Here is a 25,059-nt window from a genome sequence, read left to right as displayed (position 1 = left end):
TAGACTGAATTAATTTTATTTCCTTCCAAAAAGAATAGACACTAATTTAACTGTATACAGAATTTAATTTAACTATAACTATACAAGTTTCGGTATATTGTCCTGTTCAAAAACTGCTTATATATAAAAGAAAAAATACTGCCAAAATTCTAACGCATACTTTACAATTAAATGTCCCAACTTTCTTTCTACCTCTAATAACCTCAGACTAGAGTTGCAGTGTTCAGATTAACTTATGTATGGATGAAAATTCCCTTGGTCGTAAGTGCAGTTTCTTTATTACCCATGTTTTTGCCACTACCACCAACACTGGACTCTAAATTAAATTTTACAGTATTAGCAATGAAAACTTTGATGAACCTTTTAAGAACAGAATTCAGAAAAAGATTAACAACACTTTTTACTGCATTAAAATATGTTACATGCCTCTAAAAAATAACTTATGCACTTCTCTGCATATTCTTCTGTTTATTAATCTGTCACATTTTACTATAGTATCTAAGTTTTCTTTGAACACTTGAACAAATGAGAAGTAACCACTCTTAGTTAGACCATCAAAACTCAACTCCATCTAGTTCTTAGAACTTCAAGTTCTTGTTTTGAAACAAAAGGTGTCCAATAGGGTTCCAAGAATTTTTATCATTACACTCAAGCAAGTTTGACAAAAGAAGAAACGGTTTCTTTTTTTCCTGGTATGATCACCCAAACCCTACCATTTCTCCACTTTCTATCGTTACTGCATTTAAACTGCCAACATTCCTTACCTTGACTAAACAACGGTTTCCATTAAGTTATTTCCTGTACTGTTTTACCTAGTTGCTGTCCAGGCACACAGAACACTCCCCACTACACTGCCACATCTCCAAATCCATTGTTCCAGTTAATGGAAGTCTAGGTCACTCAAAACCAGAATTACAGTCAGCAATTCTGTTTAGATATACCACCTGATGTGGCATTAACTTAACTACATCACAAATCACTGTAATTGAATGCAAAGTAAAGGAAACTTGAGTTTATTTAGCTTCCAGTTTCTGGGAGGTCAAGAGGAACTAGAACTGCTCTGGACAACAAAAGAAAATTGACTGCGCTTACAGATCATTTTCTGCCAGATTCTTTCTTTAGGACCACTGTTTTATTGTTGTCCTTTCTATTACATGGGGGATGTACATATTACCAGGTGTTAATAAACGGTCAGTGCCTGTACAATACATTCTACAACTGAGCACCACTTTCCGTAACTGAACAGGCAAATTACACTGAACATCAGCATCTGGCAGTATTTCTCCAAAAAAAGTGACTAAAATGGGTTTAAATTGATTAACACTATTAAATCACATCTAATATTTGATACTACATGATTTCATTACAGCTATACGATACAATTATACAAAATGTGTTAACATCAAAGAATACAACCAAAATTAAGATAGCAAACAAAACCTATATAACTTTTCTTTCTTTACAGGAAAATACTTTTGAAGTATGCATGTAACTGCCCATTCTTTTAAAGAAAATCTACCGCAAGCAAGTTATCAACCTCCAGAAAATCACACATAGCATTACTACGCGTATCCCCAAAAAGTGTACAATATGCACACTTGGAAAATACAAAATTAAAAAAAATTGTAAGCAACAGGTGAGCTTCATATTTATAAGAATGTGAAAAGAAGTCCAATTTTAGCACTGTTGTATAAAGAATTGTCTTTTCTGATGCAAGTTCACGAGCTGACCCGTCCGGTTGGGGCCACACTTTACAAAACACCGTGTTCTTGAAACGGGCTTACAGACCAAGGTGGATCATCTTAGTAATGTCACCTTCAAGTTTTCTGTGTGGTTTTTTTTTTGCTTTTTATTTACTACTTATCAAAACACGTCCTTAAGTTTTGTAGGGTTCTTTTTTTTTAAAATTCTTTCCTAGAAACAATATACAAAGGGGAGGCGTATTTCTTTCCAATTGATTTTCCTGTAAGATGCTTTGAGTTCGAGAACTTTCTCCTCGACTTTCACTGGTTGTTTTTGGCCTTAGCGTGTGTTAAGATGTGAGATTTCAGGTTGGTTGATTGCGCAAACTTCTTATTGCAGCCGTCAAACGGGCAAACATAGGGCCTGTCACCAGTGTGAATTCGCACGTGTGTGCGTAAATTGAAGTCCAGTGAAAAACGCTTTCCACATCCTTCAAATGTACACTGTTGGAAGGAAAAGAAACACTGTTAGCTAGTGGCACTCATCGCCATCACTGAGCAGAAAAACAGTCTTCTTTAAATCACTAGACTGCACAAACATGAAGCCAGAGGCTGTAAATTGTTATGGGTGAAGCCGGGGGGATCCCCTGAGAACTGCACTGAAGACTGCAATACTTCAGTATATAGTATATATACAATAGCATATCTATTTTCAAAGAGGGAAATGATCTTCAGCTTGCAAGCAAGCACTTCCACTAAAGACACCTTCTCTGCATGTGAAACTGTATCTACACTGTATGACAAAACAGAAACAGGATTTCATAGCAGAACTTCCCCCTCTGAGTGATGATCTGCACTTTCTCATTTTAATCTGCTTTACTTTTAAGACTGAGTTGATATAAAAATAACAGCACATTTAGTGTTTCTTTTATTTACTAAACAGAATATTCAGTGTATGCATCCAAGCAAATGCCTGAGGACTGCAAATCAAGTTTCTGAAATAATTTATTGTTGCTGATTATTTTAGAAAAATCCCACGTATCTTAAGTATGTCCTGGGGAAGACATATAGGATCAAGACTAAAAATAACTTTAAAGATTTATAGGGAGTATCGTATGAAGAGGGCAGGGGACCTCTGGTGGCAGACGCCCACGTGACTCAATATAAATGGATTGAGATTCAGAGACTCCATCATTTTGTTGAAAACCAATTAATAAACCCTACTGAAAATTAGTACCCTGAGGTAACTAACTGAGCAAGCAGCCCCAAGTCTCAGTTGTCCACAAGTACTAAGCTGAAAAGATGATGAGGAGAAAGAGACGTTTTCTTACTTCTCTAGTAACTGCAGATCTCATTTTTAAAGAGGGTAACTTTCCATCATATTTTGAAAGGTTATTTCCCATGTACATCCAATTTACCAATTTCTAAGAGAAGTTCATGTAAATAATTAAATGATAGCCTAATTAACTTAAGGGACTCCCAGATTTTCAGGTGCCTCATCTGATTTTAGCAGAGCCCTAGCATGCCCAAGTCCTGTGGAAGCCAGGTTATAGCTGGAGTCTCCAGGGTTCCCAGGTAAGTGGTGGCACTTGTGCCTGCAGGTTGGCAGTACCTGAAAGGGTTTCTCTCCAGTGTGAACTAGCTGATGCCGCTTTAGTTTTGAGCTCTCCACAAAGGCCTTGCCACATTCTGCACATACGTGTACTCGAGGGCCATGAGTGTGCAGATGCTTCCTCATGGCAGAGTTATCCCTGAACATCTTCGTGCAGCCCTTAAAAAGAACAGTGAAACTCAATTAGTAGATAAGCTACTTCACATAAAGAAGGTTTTATCAGCTACAGTACAAGCATTTAAAATGCTTTTACATCCTGAATACTTTCTTAATAGTTGACCCTGAAAAGAACATCCCTTACATTTACTTTTTAAAAAGCAATACAAGAAAAACTAATCATTTGAAAAGCTGACAAAATAAAACCTAAACTCAATCCCAAACAAAAAGATCCCAAACCCTTTTCTCACACAGTATTATGAGCCATGTGCAGTCAAATGAATAATAGGACAGTCTTATGGAGAAGATGCAGACTCTGACAGAAGCAAATGAATAAACCAAAGCACTTAACAGGTTTCAGAGGAGAAAAAAAACCCACAAAAATCCAACCAAAAAAACAAAGACAGAAGAAGAGTTCATGGATACCTATGGTGTACTCTTCAAAGTGCTATATTTTGAGAACCACAGTAGTACAAAATATTATATAGTCTCTAATATACCACATATTATTCCCTAGTACCAACTGGTACGTGCACCATCTCCCAACATTCTGTCCTCTTCCTTCTCTGTCCTCCCCATTTCTGAGAACAAATGGAGCAAGAAGGTTTCCAGCACATAACAACTTACAGGAACTACCTTGTCCAAAATGGCAGTAGCAGACTGATCAGTACCCCCTTGAGACATAGAGTGCCACTGCTGCTGCAGTTTAAACCTACAAAGTGATACTGGGCAGCAGAACACAACGTGAGCTAGTCCCAACTCAATCCAAAAGAAGACATATTAATTCAGGTACAGCATCACAAGTCTTAACCTGGGGGGTAAATCTGCATTGACAGAGGAATACCACTCTGATTCCAGAGTGGTATTCCAGCAGTGACTTTGGGCTCTATTTACCTAATCTTTCTACATTTTTTTCACTTCTTAGTGACAATCAACAGATATCTATGATATGCTTTATAAATGTCCTTGTCAGGGTTCAAAATCCCTCATAAAATCCTATTAAAAATCCTGCAGGCTCCTTTTTTTTTTTTTTTTTTTTCCCTAAACAAATGTCACTTTCAGGAGTTCTCTCTTCAGGCACTAGAACCTCTAGCTAATTTTGAAGTGTTGTGCCACCATTCCTTGCACAGAGCAGAAGTGGGTGGGGCAAAGCAGTGCCAAAGTAAACAGACCATCCACTCTTTTTTGCATTTATTTCTAAGTCCCTTCTTGCCTCTGAGAGCAGCAGGTACAGCTACAGTACTTTTCTTTTGTTAAACTGAATTCATAAATGCATAAAGCCTACAAACATTACAAGATAGAAAATGGAAGGAGAGAACATTCTTTTTTCCCCGCTTAGATGAAGTTGAGGCTATGAAAAAATAAATCAAAGAAATGAAGATAACATTCCTCGGTATAGTAAAAAATAACTGTTCCTGTATCTCTGCATACTGTATTACAAAAAAAATTACATTTTTGAATGTGGAGAATTGGAAATAATCAATATAAGCACAAAGAGGAATTCAGAAAATTCCTTACATCATGGCTGTCAGAAAGTAGCCTTCTATTCATGCTCTCTAATAGATAACTCTAGTAGGTATGTACCCTGATCATTTGCTTAGGGTCACACTTATCTAGACCAGAAGTCAGCAAGATTGTGTTTGTCTTTTTAGTCACAGACTAAATTAGCTAAAAGAAGCACTACAAAAGGTGGATAATGCAGTAAAGCAACAGGCTACCAATCTGGGTGACTGGCAACATTTATTCAAGACAGAAGCTTCCTTGCTACCAGTGGATCAGAATCATATCTCAAAGATGCCTGCCTCTCTCTTTCATGATGATGCACTTTCCAGCTCTGTGGAATGTAATTCAGAGTCTTCCAATAAAGCTGACTTTGGCATCTGCACCATAAATTGCTGATTCCTGATCTAGACTCCAAATCTGTCATAGTTTCCAAGCAGAGGATATATAGATCTTAGGAACGTACTTTGAACAGCTTTCAGAACATTCTTTCAAGTATGTATTCTTGGGTGTCGGGAAATCACAACAGTAAAAGCAGCATGTTAGGGACTGTGCATCATGGTTACCAGAAGATTAGGGATGCACTAACCTTAAGACAAGGAATGGGAATAATATATTATTCAGTGAAAGGTTTTAAAGGAAGCCTCTAGAGAATGACAACTAAAATACATTTAACTGAGTGTACACTATTAACAGTAAGGTATTTTAGTTGTTCATTCTCAAGAGAAAACATCAATACAAAATTCTGATCTACAAATTGCTATCTACTCAGAAGCTGAGCACTTCACTTACTTTGTGAGGACAAGCTATCGTTCGTGGAGCATCATCTTCTTTAATTTTTCTTGGTTTCATTCTTAAAGAAAAAAAACAGTACAAAAAATATTAGTAGAAACACATTAGTAGACAGCTCTCTCCCGTAAGTGCCTCTATAATGAGCACATTTTATCCCCCAGTATTACATGTGTCAATGGTACTCACTTTACTATTTTCAAACCTATATTACCAGTATAATTTAGCATTTGGAATGGTCTGCTTTCCAGAAGGACCTCTCAAATACAGACTAAGACATTTAATACTATCTTCTTAATCCTCTGAATATGTGGAAATTGAGATTTTTTTTTCCTGACATATGCTAATTGCAATTAGGAGGTTTTGTTTGAAAACTCCATTTATGCTGTGCCAGTACCCATGTGGCCTATTTAGCTTCACTTCCTCTCCATCTATGCAGCAGGACATGAAGGAGTATAGCTTCAATCATTCTGCAGTATTTCATCACACAAGACTTCTAAAGAAAACTCTGCAGAAGTAGGGAAAGCAGAATCAGGCAAGTTGCAGAATCTACACAGACAACACAGACATACATTTCAACCACAGAAATTGTAATTATTCTTACTTTAAGGTATTGTGCACACATATTCCACTCTTGGCAACTGGCAAGCAATCACCTATTTCTGTTGGTCACTGACAGGGATCTTCATGATTTTATGGGTGCCACTAATCTCCACTGCTACAGAAGGAGCCCAACAAACTATTGCTTGTGAGTGTTAGATCTATTTTACATACAGTAAGACTGTACAAAACAACCTTAGAACAGTGTTGTAACAACCACCTATCAGAAAGTCGGAAGAGCCAGACGTGATTCTAGGGAACTGCACTTTCAGCTGTCTTTATTACTCAAACCTGTGGTGCTGTCTTCAAAAAATAAAAAAGAAAAGCTTTATCTCCATCTAACTATAGCCTTAGGCGAGTGTAAATAAATGGACTCCCATACAGCTGAGATTCCCTTAGGTGAGCAATGAGATTTTGCACATCCCCAAACCTTGCTGTGGAAGCAGAGCTAGTGTATTACTGCTTTTCCTGGCAACACAGCACACGACAGCTCTGTGTGACAAGGTGCCTGTGCATCATATCTGTAAGTTAATCCACAGGCTTGGTGGTGTTCCCTAGTCTCAAATAGAATGAGTAGCTTTAAACTAACAAAATAATTGGAATTATCAGAATTCCAATTCTGGTACACACTCTTCTTAATGCTAAGAAGGAAAAGTGTCTGTTGCTATCCATGACAGTTTTAATCTGCATGAGTTCTGTTTCTGGAAACTGAGATAGAAGAATAAGGCTGGGGAAGATATTTCCAAGCAATGCATGTATGTACTTTTTTACATTCCTTTTTATTAATCTATATGAAAATGGCTAAACAGCAATTCTTAAACAAAATCTTCCCAGGAGCTGTAGAGAAAATAAACTAAAACGCCTCCATTCTGACCACAAAAGCATTTGGTTTTTGCAATCAGAGTGCAGACTTCTTTGGGACTGCCACACTCCTATGGCTGAAATCTGCTTTCACCTGCTTCCTTCACATGGACTGCTGAGAGAAGAGGGTGAATTAAGGCAAGAGCAGGGAAAAAAAAGCCCCAGAAGTCCTGACGACCCAGGAAAATAATCTTACAACTGCCAATGGAGTGATATGTGATGGACAAGTCTCCTATGGCTCTGTCAGCTATCACTGGTCTCTTACTCTGAGTCCTTTCAGTGCTGCAGATGTAGCAGAGTTCAAGTGATCATCTGCAGACTAAAGCACTTGACAGCCACTTCACAGACAATACTAAACCCCAAGGATTTAGAGGTTGCTTTTGCTCTTTTCTCTGAGTGGGCACTTGAGAAACTCTTGCTTGCCTCAGCATCTCCAGACTACACTTGGCAGGTACACAGCTATCCTGAAGAACACTACAGTCTCCTGCAGGGCTACAAATACATTAACAGATATTAACAGTGACTTGTGAATGGGTGTAAGCCTTTTTTTTTTTTTGTGTTGACAAATCTCCTCTTGTGCACCACAACCAGTAGTACAACTAAGATTTCATCATCCTAAGGGCAGAAACATTCTGAATACAGCAGACTACATCTGTTCCTGTAGTAGTCTCCTCATTACCTTAATTTTCATTGTAACCATCTTTTTCAAGACTACAGACCAATTCAGTTGACCTTATTGATTAGAATTAATTTATACAATCCAACTGGAATACAGAACAGTTGTGCTGTTTTTAGTTTACAGTATCTTTGAGTAAAGTATTAAAATACCTGACTCCAAACAAGTGATTTGGATTAACTGGCTGACTGCACTCTCCAGTGAGGTTCCAGACTCAATAGTACTATAGGTACTGAGGCTCTAGGAAAACATACATACACAAAAGATGTCTTTACAGTACCCCTACAGAAAGCTTTCAACTACCTTTAGCATGGGATTCTCCTTATTATGTTTCTGTGATTTTAAAAAACAGGAAACAGGACAGAAACGAGCAATTGTTAAAATGGTCTAAGAAGAATGATTTGACAAGATGGGACATGGGAGAATTTGTCTCCTTAGGAGACAAAGCTGGTGCCAAAAACACCTCCTAATTCAATCAACCTGTTAAATGTTGGCTGAGTCATCCTCCCAGCCCAAAGAAATGAAGCAAAAAAAAAAATTCCTAGGTCTGAGATCTGTTTCCCTGACGTGATCAGAATGAGTAAAACCACTATTGTTCCAAAGTCTTAATTGGCCACCTGTAAAGGGAGTGACTAGACCAAGAGAATCGCTAACAAGAGACGTGGCAAATAGCTTGAGTGTCAGTGTCTGCATTTGCAAACTTTGTGTTAAATCCTCTTCCTGACTCCTGTATCTTACCTCTGGTATTACCTCAATGTTTGAGAAAGAAATGCTGCAACAGTGTCGTCCTAACACTGCTGCTCTGGTAGAGTGAGAAGGAAAATACCTTGGCCCAGTGCAGTAAGGAAGCTTGAGGAACCAATTGCAGGTGAACTGGGTGGCCAGACATGGGACAGACTGCAGCATGAACATACACCCTACATTTTTCAGTTCAGTGTCTGAGCAGGCATAGAACATGAATATCCATCCAGGACATCCTAATTTTCAGGCTTTGTTTCTAAATTAAGCAGTATCAGCCCAGTACTATACTTGAATATTTGGACACAAATGACAAAAGGCTTCCGTTAAAAAATGAGTAATTTTACATCTTCTGATATTTCATGGAAGCACAGCAAGTTAAGCCTAAAATGTGGAACAAGACTGTACTTATACACAGGGTTCCACAGATAACCAGTCTTACCAACAAAACAGCAGCAGACAATGCAAAAGAGATGGCAAATGGTGTCCAGGTTGTATCTCAGTGCCACAGGCAGGAGGAAGCTGCTGGGCCCTTTGTACACCTGGATTAAAGGCATGAGGGCATCAACATCACAGGCACAGCTACAGTACATCATTGTGTCAAAAAATGTCTGCCTGCTCACAAAGCTGCAGAAGCCATATGGACAATTGTCAGAGAAGTATTTAAAAACTTATATATTCAATGAATTAGAAAAAAATATTTTGGTCTTACTTTAAAATTAACTTCCTGCAAAAGGAGACCAGACTAGAATCTGTGCTGTTGATCTTAATTACACTGGTGCAGGTAGCTCTTGCTGGTGGTGGTTAGACTTTTGGCTTCCACCCAGTAGAGCATCTCTACCAGCTCCATCCAAGTTTTCTTAGTCTGAAATATTAATCAAAAACAGAACTCTAACAAATATCACTATTTAACACAACTACAGACACACACATTAATAGTGGGGTGGAACTTCAGAAACAGTTGCCTTTGCAGAAAGTCAATTTACACAGCAAGACCAAAATTTTCATTTCTGTGGTAAGTTTACATGTGTTGTACTGAGTCGAGGCAACTGCAAATCAATGAACTGTGACAATCAGGAAGGGTACCTCGTACCTTTTGATCGAGTCACTGGGACACTGCAATTAAAGGCTAGGTCTTAACTTGCACTGGGGGAGTGGAAGGAGGGAATGGGTGACAGCAGAGGAAGCAGGAATGTGTGCAACCCAATCTTAACTTTACAGATTAAGCTGCATAAAAGCACACTCCCTTCTCCATGCATAAGAAAGACTGAGTGAAATCACATATATTAAACCACACAGTTTCTCAAAATAAAGAAAACAATATTGTCAATGCGCTGTATCTGAAAGTTAAACCTAACTACCTCCTTTCATCTACACAGCTGAACTGAGAGTACTTCACCGGTGCCAAGAGAACCTTAATTAATTCCCACCCCAAATTCCTGTCCAACTTCATAGACTTGTCAATTGATGCAATTTTAAAAGTCAGACACAGAAATGGTGTTAAAGCTGGGAAAAAAGGAAATACAATTCAAATAAAAGTAGAGAATTTTCCCCTTGCTCCACAATTTCCCTTTTCTTGCCACTGCTAAGGAGTTTTGTGTTCTCAGCTCCTTTCTGCTCCCTCTGTACATAATGCTAATCTTAATAGCTTTACTTTCTCTCTCAGGCAACTCCTTTAACACATCCTAGAGGTCTCTGATGACCAGCAATGATATTCACCTGTGCTGATGGCCACCCCCCCACCACCTCCCCAGGAACAGTCAGAGGTAGGGAAATTATTCTCTCTAAAGTGTTACTGGCACTGCTGGTGCATTCCTCTCATTGTGCCATTCCCCTCGAACTGCCCTGCTGAGCAGAGCCAGCTTGAGCGTCACAGCCCTGCGCTGCTGCACGAGTTTATTTGTGCTGAACAACTCCTGGAACTGGCTAGACTGGCTTTTGGACAAACAAGATGAAGGGGGAGTGGCACAAGGTGTCCTAGGAATCTATCTACAAACAGCCCAAGAACAGACAGCCACAGTTAGGAACAAAACTACCATAAGAAGTTAATTTACTCCACAATTCTATTCCTAGGTTTGTCCCAGTTATGAGGAAAATCATATGTGTAAACAGGGACATTGGCATATGCAGTGTGGCACAAAGATGTCCCTTCCCCTAGAAGAATACTGGGTAAAGCAATTGTCACTTTACTGCCCTTTAAGCTTCTCTGTAACAAGAACAAAACCAATACAAAAGCATACACCTTACAAAGAGGCCTAAGTCATAAATCTGGATGACCAGAAGGCTTTGTCACTTCCAAAAAGGATGTCCTATTTCAAACTCTAATGCAGTTTCCTCTCCTTTGTTTTCTATAGGTTTGGAAAGTGGATAGAAAGGAAGGCAATTCTCTCAATTGCTCTCCTTCAGAAAAGATACCAAGATCAGCAGAAAATAAAACCACTAAGAATAAAGTTTTTACCACCAGGACCCATTACTGTGCCAATTTCCCAGCTACAGGATATTCCTTCTTATTTCTTTGTTTTACTGATGTCTGTGTTCTGCTGTCTTCAGACAGTTCAGTCATGTATTTGGAGGACAAGAGGGAGGGAGGGGGCAATCAGGGAATATCCTTTTTAGTGGCTTGCTTTGAGGAAATTTGCCATATGCACATTCTAGAAACATCGCTGCCACCTTCCTAAAGTTTTCACTACCAAGCAGCTATGATTTCTTCATAACTACTAAGCTGTCATCAATTTAGATTTGGATTAAGCATTTTATTCCACTGAAGGGATTTCCAGTTCCCCTGTCAAAGGTATCAAATAAAATCATGGTAATTTATTAGGTTTTGTCCTAATTTTTCAGAGCATGCTAGAGAAAATCCAAGACTTCTAAAACAGACTAAAGCAACATGTAAAAAATTATAAACTGCCAGCTAGGCGTAACTTTGGGTGGGTCATTCATCTATGCATTACTGAACATGTCGATGCTCTGACACAGCCTATTTATTCAGTTTTCAATGGAATCATAGAATGCATAAAAGCTTTTCCAGGAAAAACTGTCAGAGTTCCAGTGAAAGGATGCAGATTCCTGCTCCATGACTCAGTGACATATGCTCTAAACCAGGCAGTGAAAGACAACTGCATGGAAAGAGACCCCGCAACCGCTCACTCTGCGAGAGCCACCAAGCTCTGAGCACTGGTGGCCACTGCAGCTGCTCAATTACTACAGTTCTGAATTATTTTTTTAAAGGGCTGCAGAGCTACAAGCATCTTCAAACATCAGGTTTGTCCCTTTCACTAACTGGCTCATGATCAGAATACCAGAACCTTGCTCAAAATCTACTACCACTAGAATTCAAGCTTTTTCTGTTTAAGCCTAACCTCAGAACTTTGTTCCTAATAATCAGTGCCAGTATTTCAAATAAATTTATCCTTAATCTAAATAAACTGCATTTGTTATAAATAGTGGATCTAGCCTGAGGAGGAGGTAATTTTTATAAATGTATGGTGAGATTCCTTCCTAGTTTAATGAAAACCAAAAAGCAACCCTACATAACTTTCTCTCAACTAAACACAATGCACTTCGCATACAATTTTACTAGCCAGTTCACACTTCCTTATATGTGGACAATTCTTTTTTTCAAGTAATCTAAATACAAATTTGTAATTCAAAACCTTACAGCACATAAAGCTACTTAACTTTAGAAGCAATCTTCAACTTCATGTGCTGCTAAAACTTTTCAGAGTACTGCTACTGAAACTTTTGAGCTTCTGAACTGTAAAGCTATGAGCAATGTTTGGCAATTTCACAGAACTTTATACTAAACAAACACATTCTTTTAGCATGAAAAACTGTACTCCTTGAACCTCCAAAGCTAATTCCAGCCATGTAAACCAATTTTTTTCTTTTAGCTTACCACGCAAAGTTCCTAGTGATACTGCACACAGCAAGGTCAATAAGACAACTGAACAGTAGCCTGCAGGTATCAGTACTTGAATTCATCTTATTAGCTAAGGAGTCCCTTTAACACACTTCACTGCAAGAGGACAAGACCTTAACAAGAAATTTTCAAATTCTAACACACCCATATGCTTTAGGCTCAAAAGAATAAACAAACACAATAATTTAAGACGTAACATACAACTGTAAGGCAAGAGTAAAAGTTTGACAGTCACCAATTCTGACCAAGAAATCAAATAACCTTTCTTAGAAAATGCATTAAATTCTCATGTATCTACAATTAAGCTACGAGAACAATTCTTCCCAGGTTTTGAACAACTTGGGGATATTACTAAAGGTGATATCCAAGCAAGGTGTTTCCTCTGCCATCACACATTTATCTTCTGACTGAAACAGATTACTTTTTATCTGCCTTGAGAAAACCTTATATGTAAAACAGAACCTTTCCACTACATGCTACAAATTCCAGCTCTGGAACTTCCTAGAACATTCTGAAATATTATAAATATAGAAAGTAATAATTTTGAAATGTTGCCAGCAGCCATTATTTTCTCAAAAGAAACCTAACAAAAACATTCCACAATATTCAGAAATATGCAGAGGCTAGTCATTTCAAGGAGCCCAAATCCTGACAACCATTTCAAGTAGTCAAACCAATTTGAACAAAAAATACTCAGTATTTGCATGGAGAATACCCTGCAAGAAACTATTTCTGCTTCTAACAAAAGACAGCTATTCAGTACTTCAGTGTCTAATAGAACAAGAGTAAAGTTTTAGCATGTTTTAAAGTAATGAAGAACACCATTCTAAACACACGACAAGTAGAAATATGTAAGTTTAGAATTGAAACACTTAAACATTTGCTTTCAAAAAAATTGCATTCACTCCTCAGCAGGTCCCAGAGAGCATTACAGTAACTTTGATAAATTATAGTAAAACACAAACGGAGAGTAGCAGTAGCTAAAACCACCTATCACTTCAGAAAGAACCCTGTTTTCACCTATTTGTAATGTGCTTTTATACATTTCCAGATCAGTCTGAAGCAGGAAGCAAGCCCTACAGAACTATTTTACTAGGAGCCTTCAAAATTCAGAGTTCAATGGCTTTAGTGAAAGTAATTGTGGGACGAGGCCATGCTGTTATTCCTCCAGCACAAACACACTACAGAGTAACAGGACAAAACGTGCCAAAAGCAGCAAGATCAAAAAGGTGAAACAGGAATAAATGCACACACTGAACAACAAGATCCAGCAAACCAAGAAGCCAGGCCAGAATTGTATCAACAGTACCTGGAAAACGGCACACACTCTCTCTACCTAGGTAGTAAGGAAAACAACATGCGACTGTCCGCCGGCTCTGAGGGTCAGAACCGCGCACCCAAGCTCTGAAGACCAGCCAGCCGCTACAGAAATGCCAATGAATGTGGCTTTACACGTTTTGCTTCCAGCCTGGCGGCAAGCGGCTGCAGCAGAGCCAGGCGGGGAGCGCTGGGGCCGCCCCGCACCGAGAGCGGCGCACGGGCACCGGGCGGGCGCAGCACGGGCACCGGGCGGGCACCGGGCGGGCACCGGGCGGGCACCGGGCGGGCACCGGGCGGGCACCGGGCGGGCACCGGGCGGAGCGCAGCGCGGCGGCTCCCGTCCGCTCGGCGCTGCCCCCTGCCGGCCGCGGGCCGCACGGCACCGGGCACAGCGCACACCCGCCCCGCCCCGCCCCGCAGCGCCTCCGAAAGTAAAAGTCACCTTGTCACCCCGGTCAGCCTATTGATACGTAAACGAGCGACAATTCTGACTCACCAGAGAAAATCCAAGCAGTATAGCTACCAGCTGTGAGCTGCAATTATCAGAGGCACTTGAAAGTGCAGGGCACGTGATTTAAGATCTTGAGCTTAAGAAGTAGGTGAAAAAGAACAGGAAGCTGCGTTGCCAACTAAATCCTGTAGCCTTACTATTTTCTACTGAACAACCCGAACGCAGCATTTCATTAATTGGATCCTTTGGTGCTCAGGAATTTAAGGCTACTCACATGAAAGAAATATTCTGTCATGTAAAATCACAGAATTATTTGGTTTGGAAGGGACCTCTAGTGACCATTTAGTCCAATCCCAAGGCAGGGTTAGCTAGAGCAATGAGTGATGCAAACTATCAATGCAAGTATTTAAGTCTGTGGAACTGGAGACTGGAAGACACTGAAGAATTCATTGGTGAATATAAAACCCTGTTATTTTAGTTCAGAACAGAGTAGCCGATGCTGTGTTAAGTCCCTTGTTTTAAAAGATAATTAAATGGAATTATAAGACATAATTAATATACAATTTCGCCTAACAGTTTCATAATTAAACCAGTGAAAATATCACAATTTTAAAGCTCCTTTCTTCCTACTTACCTAGCAAATTCAGCCAGTTGCTTGGGGTCTGAGAGGTCAATGCCAGGTATTCCACCAGGAGGAAGTTTCTTCCCTGTCATGTACTCTGAGTAATCTGGAGGAGAATTCTCTCCAATGATCTGCTCTTCCACCACTGTTTCATGGTCAATATCCTTTTTATCATCTGAAATACACAAAATACTGAATTCAATACATACTAAAGATCAAAACAGCATACAATTTATTAGCTACCTCTCAATACAAATTCACTATTGCTGCACATTTAACAGAATACTGCACTTCCAGATTTCCACACTAATTGTGAAGAGCAAAACCACACCCATACAGTTACAGCCTGAAGAACACAGAAAGAATACAGTGAGGAAAAAAAGTAGAAATTGCATATCTACTTCAAGCACAAACAAATACAGAAATGAGTAGAACAATCCTATAAGTGTTGGCTGCACTTGAAAGATAATGTACTTTTCCTGAAACAATGCCTAAATATTTATTTCCCGTGACCTTCTCAGGACTAATCTTCACTATACCCACGCTGATACTCGGCAGCAGTCCCTAACTGCACAAGCCTATCAGAATAGCAGCAGACACTTAGCCTAAGATGCCAGGACTACTGATCTTCAATGTCTTAAGACTTCCCTGACCTCCAACAGAAGTGTCATCAAGACAAGAATTTTAAAAATAACTGCTGATGGGCTTCAGCATCTGCCTGTAGAATTAAGTTTTTCTCACACTTGCAGACAGATCTCAAAGAAAGCAAATAACTCAAATTGTGTGTCTCTCTCCCAAGGGGGCTTCTTCCTTCTGTGGCAAAGGCCAGCCTAAACTCTTTCCCACTCCACTATGTAAACAGCAGACTGGGATTTTTCAAAGCTTTGATCCGCAAGCCAGTTAAGATACTCTTGTTTTCTCTGCTCTAGAGCTCCTCCTATGAATTTGTGCTCAAGGACTACAGTGAAATCAGGTGGAAGACCTGCTGTTGCTATCTACTCATATTCATACCTTAGAAAACATTGTACCATGCATTCTATCTCCTCTTGCTATTTTATAATAGAAACTGAGAGACAAAAGTGACAGAGAACAGAAACATCCATCTATGTTCCTCACTGCAGTGTTCACAGCAGCAGAAAGGAAGACACAGCACCTACCCTGTTTTTCACCCTCAAATACACCTGGGACAACAGATGTACATATGGCTGTAACTACTCAGCTCAATGTAATACAACTTGACAGTACTTCTCCTACTATGTGTATGGGGAGAAGATTCTGGAAATTGTTTTATACACAAGAGGCTATACAAAAACATCAGGAAGTTGTACTTTAAAGATATTTTTTAAAGAGTGGAAACACAACGTGGTAGGACAGAAATAGTATTTCACCAAATTAAAAAAAAAAATATGAAAACGTAAGTCAGAAAACAAAAGACAAAATGTTTGCGGATTTTTCCCCTAAACAGAAACGCAGGAAATAACATTAGTCATTACTCAGTAACTTAGATTAGGAAAGAGAGAACAAGACAAACAAATAAAAGAATATACCAGACACAAATTTCTATTCAATTTGTAATGCCTGCTTTTCATGTTTGCCACCAAGCTATTTCTAGAAATGTTACTGCTAGTTTGAGGTTTAATCTGATCTACCAGATCAAATAGCAGTTCATGTATATTCCATGGTGAAAGAGGAAAACAGACTCCAACGCTGCAAAGACAGAAGTGTAAATAAGAAAATACTATCTGCAGCATTAAACTCAAAATAAACTACAAAACTGACTATTGACCTTTTTTAGTTGACCATTCACCACCATACTACATTTCAGTCCCTGCCAGTGCTTTAAAAAAGCAATTGAATTTACCTAAAGTGAGGATTATATGTTAAGTGTTACAGCAATTGAAGGAGTTACAAATTCAAGTCAATAAGCCTCTAGTTTGGCAACAATTTGTTCTTTCTAACAGAAGCTTGAAAAAAGACTGGGAGCTCAGACTGGCAGAGAATTTTTGCAAAGCTAAACGTGACAGCTTCTCTATGCTGCAGACTAGAATGAGATCAGCTGCCCTCAACATGGCCATTTCAACAGCTACCTAGAACATGCAGTTTGACTCTTTGATGACATTCATAACACAGACAAGTTTTCATTTCCTGCCTCACATCAGATCAGTCAACTAGGAAATTCTGTATATATCCTTCAAGATCTTCTTTCCTTCCCTAGTGTAAAGATTTGCTATTCCACAGTGCTTTCTTGCTATTTGAGGACCAAAATGAAAGGCAGCCTTCAGTGGCTTTACTTCCCAAAAGCCTGCCAATAGAAGTCAATTCCACTGCTATATAATTCCACAGACTACTGGAGCAAATCACAAAAAATTATAAACATATTTCTTGGATAGTATAAAATATAAGAGAAATGACTATTTAGTATATTAACAGTTATAAGACAATTTTAAAACCCACCACATTTTCCTATAACAAAAATCTGCATCTCTACAGCAGCACACACCTCCACTTCTAAAAACAATTTTAAACGAAAACAAAATACAAAACAGATACCCTGAAGTGTAATATCAGGTTAATATTTCTGAAAAAGTAGCAGCAGACTTCAGTACCTCTTTAGTATCGTGACCATCCTGTGGCATTATCAGGCCATTGGGAAAACAAAACAAAAACACACAAAAGAAACCTCCCCCCATTTTTTGGAGGAAGTCTGGAAATGGAAAAACTTTACCAATGTCCTCTAAGCACAAATTTACTTTATTTGTGATGGCCTATCAACCTGGACTAGGCAACTCAAAGTCTGGAGGGTAAAGTGCAAGCAAACTTTCACTCGGGCTGAACTGATCATTCTAGCTGCTAACTGGGCAGGTTAACTGTTTGTTGTTTTTTGCATTCAAGCAAGTCGTGATGCCCACTACAGGCAAATTACCTCCCTCTTTTCCTCTCATGAAGCATCAGAGAATCAAACATACTGCATCCAAAGCAAAGCAAAACACAGACACAACCCTGAAATTACAGTGACACCTCTGGATGACACCCATGCAAGTTACATATGGAACAGAACCATGGAGTCAGGAAGGTAAAGGAAATTAAGTACTATATATACTATCTGATCTACTTTGTTTTGTTCCTTAAAACCACCTGAGAGTATATTCAAATATAAGGCATTTGGCTGAAGCACCATTCTTATAAATCCAATGCAGCTTTCTGTAATGAACTTGGAACAAAATTCTAATGGCCTCCCCCTACATCCTTCTATGGCAACTTGCAATAAGGTAGATATTTAGTCTCAAGTGGGTTGTTCAATGCACCTTTTTAGGACATACCCCAACACATCTTCATGTCCAGTGTCTTTCCATCTGCACAGTTCTCACTGCCCCCTAAATATGGGCAATACACATACTGAACTGGATCCACATACGGCCCTTCAAAGCAAGTATGTCAAACATTTTTCTGCTAAAATCAAGTGTTTAGCCAGTTGTATCTTTTAAATGCTAGTGAAACAACCTCAGGTTTTGGAGAGCTAAGCTCAAGTATAAAATGAAAGAGGAAGAACCTAAGATTACTAAACTAGTGACTTTATGCAACAAATCAGTAACAAAACATGGTAGAATCTGCTTCCCAATACTTCATCGATCACATCTTGCTCCTAATTACCATAATTTCTCCATCTCTTACAGCCTTTCAATTACACAGAAAAATCCACCCACCTTGGAATCCCATTATTTTGTGCATTTCAAGTTGCAGCTGAAAATTCTGGAACTCCCCGGCTTACTAAGATGACCCTCTTAACTCTCAACCCAAGAAGCTCTGTCATTATTTTTTCTTCAGTTTTATTCTTGATTTTCCTTGTTATTCTTGATTTTATCTAAATTGCCAAATCTCTGGGCCATCCTCCCATTACTGAGCAGGGAGAACACAATGATGTTCAATCGGTTTTCATCTAAAGAAAACGGGGTGCAAAAGGGAACTTTCGAGATACACCTGGTAGCAAAGCAATGACACCTGATCCTACAGCTTCCTCCTCAAGGCACCAAATTAAAAGACATTCTACTTAGCCACTAAAAGGATGAACATTTAAGCTTAAAATATGATCACACAGTTAAACACATTTGCTTTTAGGAACAGCTGAAAAGCAATTACAGGATAAAGGATGTATTCGGCAGCTGTGCAGTACCAAGGCACTGTGGTAACAGCTTGGTTATTGCTACCACATTGCAATCTCCTCAGGCAAATTAATTCATTGGTCATGTTTGGAAGCAAAGAACCGTAATTAGCTTGTTAAATAATACAGTTATTTAGCAGACACTTCTGAATGTTAAAATTCCATTTTGCACAGTATGTCATTTTTTAACCTAAACGGCTGCTAGGTTACTTTCCTTCTGACGTGCCTTGCACACAGATGGAGAACAGGTTCTTCTTTCCCTGTGTCACCCATCTCTTATTTCACACCTCTGAGACATGAACTGACAAAACCAGTGCATATATCAACAGTCATCATCTGACTTCAGCACTTATGAGACTGTGCTGAAGCACTATGACCTTCTAAGGGGCCAGCACAGGAGTGACTCGAGTGACAGGGAAGGATCCAACAGCAAGTTAGAGGATTGTAGTTTGAAGGTGGGCTAAGAAGCAAATTAACTGAGTAATTTTAGATGGTGAACCACATTCATGTATTTCACTTTCAAAACTGAAAATACATTTAAAACAAGCACAAAGAACAATCTACCTTATCACTGGAAAAAAAGTCAGGGCAGATTCAATACTTACAGCAGAAGCCTGTATCATTGTCTTAATCAGAGTCAGAAATATATTGTCATCTTAGTATTTTAAACCAGAGAATCACTTTCTGTCTCCATTATAACAAACTTTATAAGAAGCTCATTACTTATATGTCATTGCAAAGCATTTCAGCCATCCTTGATACAGCCTCACAACTGAACTAAGTGACTCATTTATCATTTATACTACATAGACAACTGGTCAGACAGCAGATGGCTGTTTTTCTCACCCCTGCGATCTGATGAAGTAAAATGAAAACCTTTCTATTTTTTGAGTCATTGAAAGTTTAAGAGATTTTGAAGAACCTTCTAGAAACCCAGCATGAACTCCCAAACTTCCAAATAAGGGTCTACAGCACAGGCTTCCTGTATTATCAAAAATAATTTCCAAACTATACATGTAACTTCTGTATCTTTGTCTTTCCCATCTAGGGATGGGCCACTTGAGCAGTTTAACATCTGTGGGCAGTGTTTGCTTGTGCTACTTCAGCCCTTAGCTTGCACACTATGCTTACAATAACTGTTTAAGCCAACACCTATTTCAGGTTTGGAAGCTTGACAGTCATTACCTAGAAGATGTAGTTACACTAATCCATTTTTCTGCCTTTGAATTTAAGCCCCAATTGCTTGAAATTTCCAGCATTTGGTGCAACCATCACTTAAGCACCACCTTCCCAAATGTTCCTGCATGCAAGAATCAGTTTTGCAAGCACCATCTGACAAAGTGATTTCTCACGATCTTTCCCCTCCCCCTTCACTATTGTACACCCAACCTGGAAAAACTCACTAAAGACAATGATTCAAGCGGAATGCAGCAAAGGTACAAATAAATTCCACTTGACAAGAACAATTTTTCTAGTACCAACTAGGGTGTCTCACTTGGACTATGTACAATTTAACTATATGCAAATTTCTGATATATTTGATATAAAGTAAACACACTACAGGAACATGATTGAACTATCCACCATATGTCCTCTTCAATCCTTTCAGAAATACACCTTTACTCACTTCTTACTTTCATTAACACATGAAGAAAGACAAATAATTGTATTCCTAAGAACTGAAAAGCTGATCTGAACTAGAACATAGCATTCATGTTTCCAACGAAACACTTTAATCACAGGTCACAAGTTCGATATCACCATAGATACCAAGGTGATAAGAGAAGTTATGGTAAGTCGAAATTGTTGCCAACAACAATACTGCAATTTCTAAGAAACCACATAACAAGGCAAGGACTAAGTAGTCCCCTTTAGTCACATTGCTATATATTTCACAGATTATTTCTACACATTTCAAGAGGCGCTACAAGACATGTTATACTCATTTATGGAAGAAGATTTATGATTGGTTAAATTTAGTACCACCCCTGTACAAGCCAATGTAGTAGCACCAGCAAACAGTAACAAGGAATTAATTCACATCGTCTTCCCACACTGGTGAGCAAAGTGTCCTTCTTTCCAGTTCAAAATCCCATGCACAGCAATATAGGGCTCGTTGTTTTATCTTGATGCATGGCCTTATTTATGACTTGTCTTTTGAGTAACTTTTCACTTAGCTTTTAAAACAGTCAACCGAATCAGCATGGAAGCAAATTTTTATGTCAAAATACAGATTCAAAGCTACTATTTTTCCTCAAAATAAAGTAGTTTTATTCTTTAGGGAAACTTTAGAACTACCCTTTTGCAAGCCAGTGATTCTAGGTTTTTTTGGCCTTGATTTAGGTTGAGGTTTTTGGGGGAAGGTACTCAGGTTGGGGGCTTTTTGGGTTTCGGTGTATCTCTCTGCCTCAAGTTTTTTTTCTTTTTCAATTTCTCTGGCAACAATTCAGCCTCTGATGTTTCAGGAAAAAAAAAAAAGCACAAATTTTTTTTTTATTTTTTTAAAGAGGAAAAAATCCCCATCACTTGACCACATCAGACCCCTTTAAATAAATAAGCTGCAAATGAGGTGTAAGAGCCTGTCCAATATTCTCAGTAAAACATCACAACACTCTCAGCTGAGCAGGTTATTACCAAGGCTGTTTGAAGCTGGCGGATGGTGCCTGCATGCGCAAAGGGAGGGGAAGTCGAACTTTTTCCCTATATATTTGATTTTGCTTTTGGAAGGGCTTTTTTTGGCAAGTCAAGTCAGACTAGTTATTCTTTATTCTTCTGCATTATGGCTATAATTGAGTTAAATGCAGTAATGCAATTCAGTGTCCAGTAAATTATAAGTGGGCATCATTCCCACTGAGCTCCATGGTCATGCTCCTAAACAAGAAAACCACCAAAATCAATAAGTCTACCCTGATATAAAAGCTGTGTATGTGGGAAGAGAAGCAAATTTATTGATTATACACATACTTCACTTTGGCCAAATAATAATCAGCATGCAGTCCTAAGGAAGCATCCTATCAGGCACTCTAAATTTCTGACTGCAAATGCATGCTAGAAATTGTCAATTGATCTCAGCAAGGTCCTGTATCCTGCCAGCTCATGAGTCATACAGCCACTTGCATTCAGCTACCTCCAGCAGCTTCCACAAGCCAGCAGACTATATTAGTTTCTATTATCTTTTCTCTTTCTTGGACGGTCAGGTCTAATAAAACTGCTAGCAAGGGATTTTATTCATACAGTGATACAGAAGCACACAGAACACCATCCTACTAAATAGTATATGGAAAACTCTTCATCAAGAAGTAATGAACTTCAATCAAATACATTGGGTTCTCAACTGACATGCCAACAGTTAGTGTCGGACAACTCCGTGAAACTTGCTAAAGTAGTCACTTGTGTTTAAAAAGAGAGTAGAAATCCATACCACTGTGCTTTCCATCTTTTCAGGCAGGAAAACTCAGCTGTCCAATACGCCTTCCCTTCTACACTGCCCTTTCTAACAACCTCTAGTCATTTGCAAGCATCACAGAGTACAAACATTTTTGACTACATCAAAAGCTTCAAGAGTATCTCTGTGACTAGACTCCTTCTAAAAAATTTGAGAGAGCACAAAAATTCTGATATGCGAGACAGATTACCAACTTCCTATACAAAAAACACCCACCAATTTAAATATTACGTGAACTGTATTATTCGACCTCTTTTCTTCACATTTATGTAACTTACGGACAGAACTCTGATTACAGAGCATTGCTGCCGGCAATACACTTTTGTAAAAATTAAAAAAAAAAAAAAAAAGGGTAGGTGCATGTCAGCTTTACTCCCAAGTCCCACAGATACTAAACACCTTCACAAGATTTTACTGCCTTTAAAAGACACTCCCCCACACACACACCAAAAAAAAAAATCGTCAAAAAACATAGAATCTCCCACGAAATGGTCTCCCCGTGCCTACTTAAAAAGCTTATTTAAAGCTTCACACCTAGTCGAGGAAAAGCCCGACGGTTTCCGAGCGCCAGCCAGGAATTGCCCCTTTCCTCCCCGCGGCTCCCGGGGACGGAGGTCAGCTCTGGGGCCGCCCCTCCGGCCGTCACCCCCGGCGCCCCTCGGGCTCGGAAGGGCCGGTTGTTTGCGGCCGCCCCCTCCGCGCCGGCGGGAGGCGCGGGCAGCCCCGCGGGGGCGAGGAGCTGCTTCCCCGAGCCGGCACCGCGGGCTCCGGGCGGGGACGCCCCACCCACCCGGCGGGCCGGGGCCGGGCGGCCCCCGGGCGAGCTGCACACGGTATTTCGGGGTTCGCCGTCCCCGGGCCGGGGAGCCGCGGGGTCGGGGCGGGCCGAGTTTTGGCCCGCACATCGCGGTCACGGTCCGGCGCACACGCCTCACCCACCCTCGGCCGCGGGGCGGGAGGGACGGGAGCGGAACGGCAGGCGGGGAGCCGGGGAGGGGCGGCGGGACGGGACGCGGGGGAGAAGGAGGACAGAGGGCGGCGGCGGCGGCGGCCGGGGGAGGGGAGGGAGTGCGAGGGGCAGGCGCGGAGCGGGCCTCGCGGGGAGCGGCGGCGGGGCGGGGACGGGGGGAGCGCGGGGAGGTTCGCCCCGCACCCCGCCTCCCCCTGCTGCAGAAACTACGCCATTGCGGCCTGGCCCGGGAGCCGGCGGCGCTGCCGCCCGCCCGCGCACCCCCCGCCGCCGCCATCTTGGCGGCCGCCGCCATGTTTGCCTGCTTCCCCCCGCCGCGGCCGGGCAGGAGCGGCGGCGGCAGCGCAGACCCCGCCATCTTTTCGGGGAGCCGCCATACTTGCCCTGGCGATGAACATGGCGGCGCCCATCGCACACATCAAAACATGGCCTCCCTTCAAAACAAAACTGTCCCGGCCGCACCGCGCGGCCGCCGGCGGGGCCCGCGGCCCAGGGAGGGAGGGGTCCGGCACGCACTTACCCGAGGCCCACATGGTGACCGAGAACTCCCCCTCCAGGGTCTTGATCTGCACCTGCTTCTGCTCCCATTTCCTGCCGCCGCCGCCCTCGGCCCCGCCGCCGCCTCCCCCGCTCAGGTAACTCTTCTTGCTGCTCTTCTTGCCGCTGCCGCCCTTCTTAACGCGGCCTCCTCCGCCGGCCGAGGAGGAGCCGCCGCCTCCGCTCTTGCTGCCAGCGGCGGCCACAGTGACCAGGGTCTGCTCGATGTACTCGTCCTCCCCGGCGGGGGCCGGCACAGGGATGAGGATCTGGTCCTCGAACCCGTCGTCGGCGCGCAGTCCGTCCGAGTCGTCTCCCCCCACCACCTCCTCGCGGGTCTGCACCAGGATCACCTCCTGGTGGTGGTGGTGCAGGTGGAGCTGCCCCCCGCCGCCGCCGGCCGCGCCGCCGCCCGCCCCGCTGGGGTCCCCGTCCGACACCAGCGGCTGCAGCGCGATCATGGGCTGGTGGTGGTGGTAGTGATGGGGCGGGTGGTGCGGGCCGCACTCCTCGCAGCACTCGTCCTCCTCCTCCTCCTCCTCGTCCTCCTCGCCGCCCACCACGGTGGTCTCTATGGTCTCCACGGGGATGGTCTCCACCTCGATCTCGTGCAGCTCCACGATCTCGGCCGGCATCTCTGAGCCGTCCGTGGCGATGTACAGGGTGTCTCCCGAGGCCATGGTGAGGCGAGGGGAGGGAAAGAGAGCTCCGCGGGCGGCGAGGGGCCTCCGGTCCGCTCCCCTCGGCGGATGGTGGGGCTCGGGCTCCTTTCGCCTGCCCTCCTTCTCCTCCTCCTCCCCCTTCCACACAAACACCAGCGCCTCGCAGCCAGCGACAGGCAGGGAGGGAGGAGGGAGGGAGAGAGGGAGGCAGCGCCGCCAAATCCCGACCGCGCTCCCTCGCGAGACTTCCGCCGCTGCCGCCGAGACGGACCCCAGCCCCGGAGGCCGCTGCCGCCGGACTCGCCCCCCCGCCGCCGGGCGGCCAATGGCAGCGCCCGCCGCGCCCAGGCGAGAGAAGCG

At 41.7% G+C, this 25,059-nt stretch overlaps 2 protein-coding genes across 2 annotated transcripts in view; one reads left to right on the top strand and one right to left on the bottom strand.

Moving 5' to 3' along the window:
* Positions 1 to 25,016, bottom strand: YY1 (YY1 transcription factor). Its single transcript, XM_030274980.4, has 5 exons — positions 24,021 to 25,016; positions 14,939 to 15,101; positions 5,743 to 5,803; positions 3,295 to 3,453; positions 1 to 2,186 (listed from the first exon to the last, which is right to left on the bottom strand). The coding sequence occupies exons 1-5, from the start codon at positions 24,715 to 24,717 to the stop codon at positions 2,004 to 2,006; spliced, it is 1,263 nt and encodes a 420-aa protein (XP_030130840.1). The 5' UTR covers positions 24,718 to 25,016; the 3' UTR covers positions 1 to 2,003.
* DEGS2 (delta 4-desaturase, sphingolipid 2) overlaps positions 23,169 to 25,059 on the top strand; it is a 32,518-nt gene continuing 30,627 nt past the window's right edge. Inside the window, exon 1 of the mRNA XM_072930410.1 lies at positions 23,169 to 23,363. The gene's annotated coding sequence lies outside the window, so the exon portion shown is untranslated. The remainder of the gene's footprint in view (positions 23,364 to 25,059) is intronic.

This window comes from Taeniopygia guttata, chromosome 5 (genome assembly GCF_048771995.1).
Source record: "Taeniopygia guttata chromosome 5, bTaeGut7.mat, whole genome shotgun sequence".
Lineage (NCBI taxonomy): Eukaryota > Metazoa > Chordata > Aves > Passeriformes > Estrildidae > Taeniopygia > Taeniopygia guttata.
This window is presented reverse-complemented; position numbering and strand designations above follow the sequence as displayed.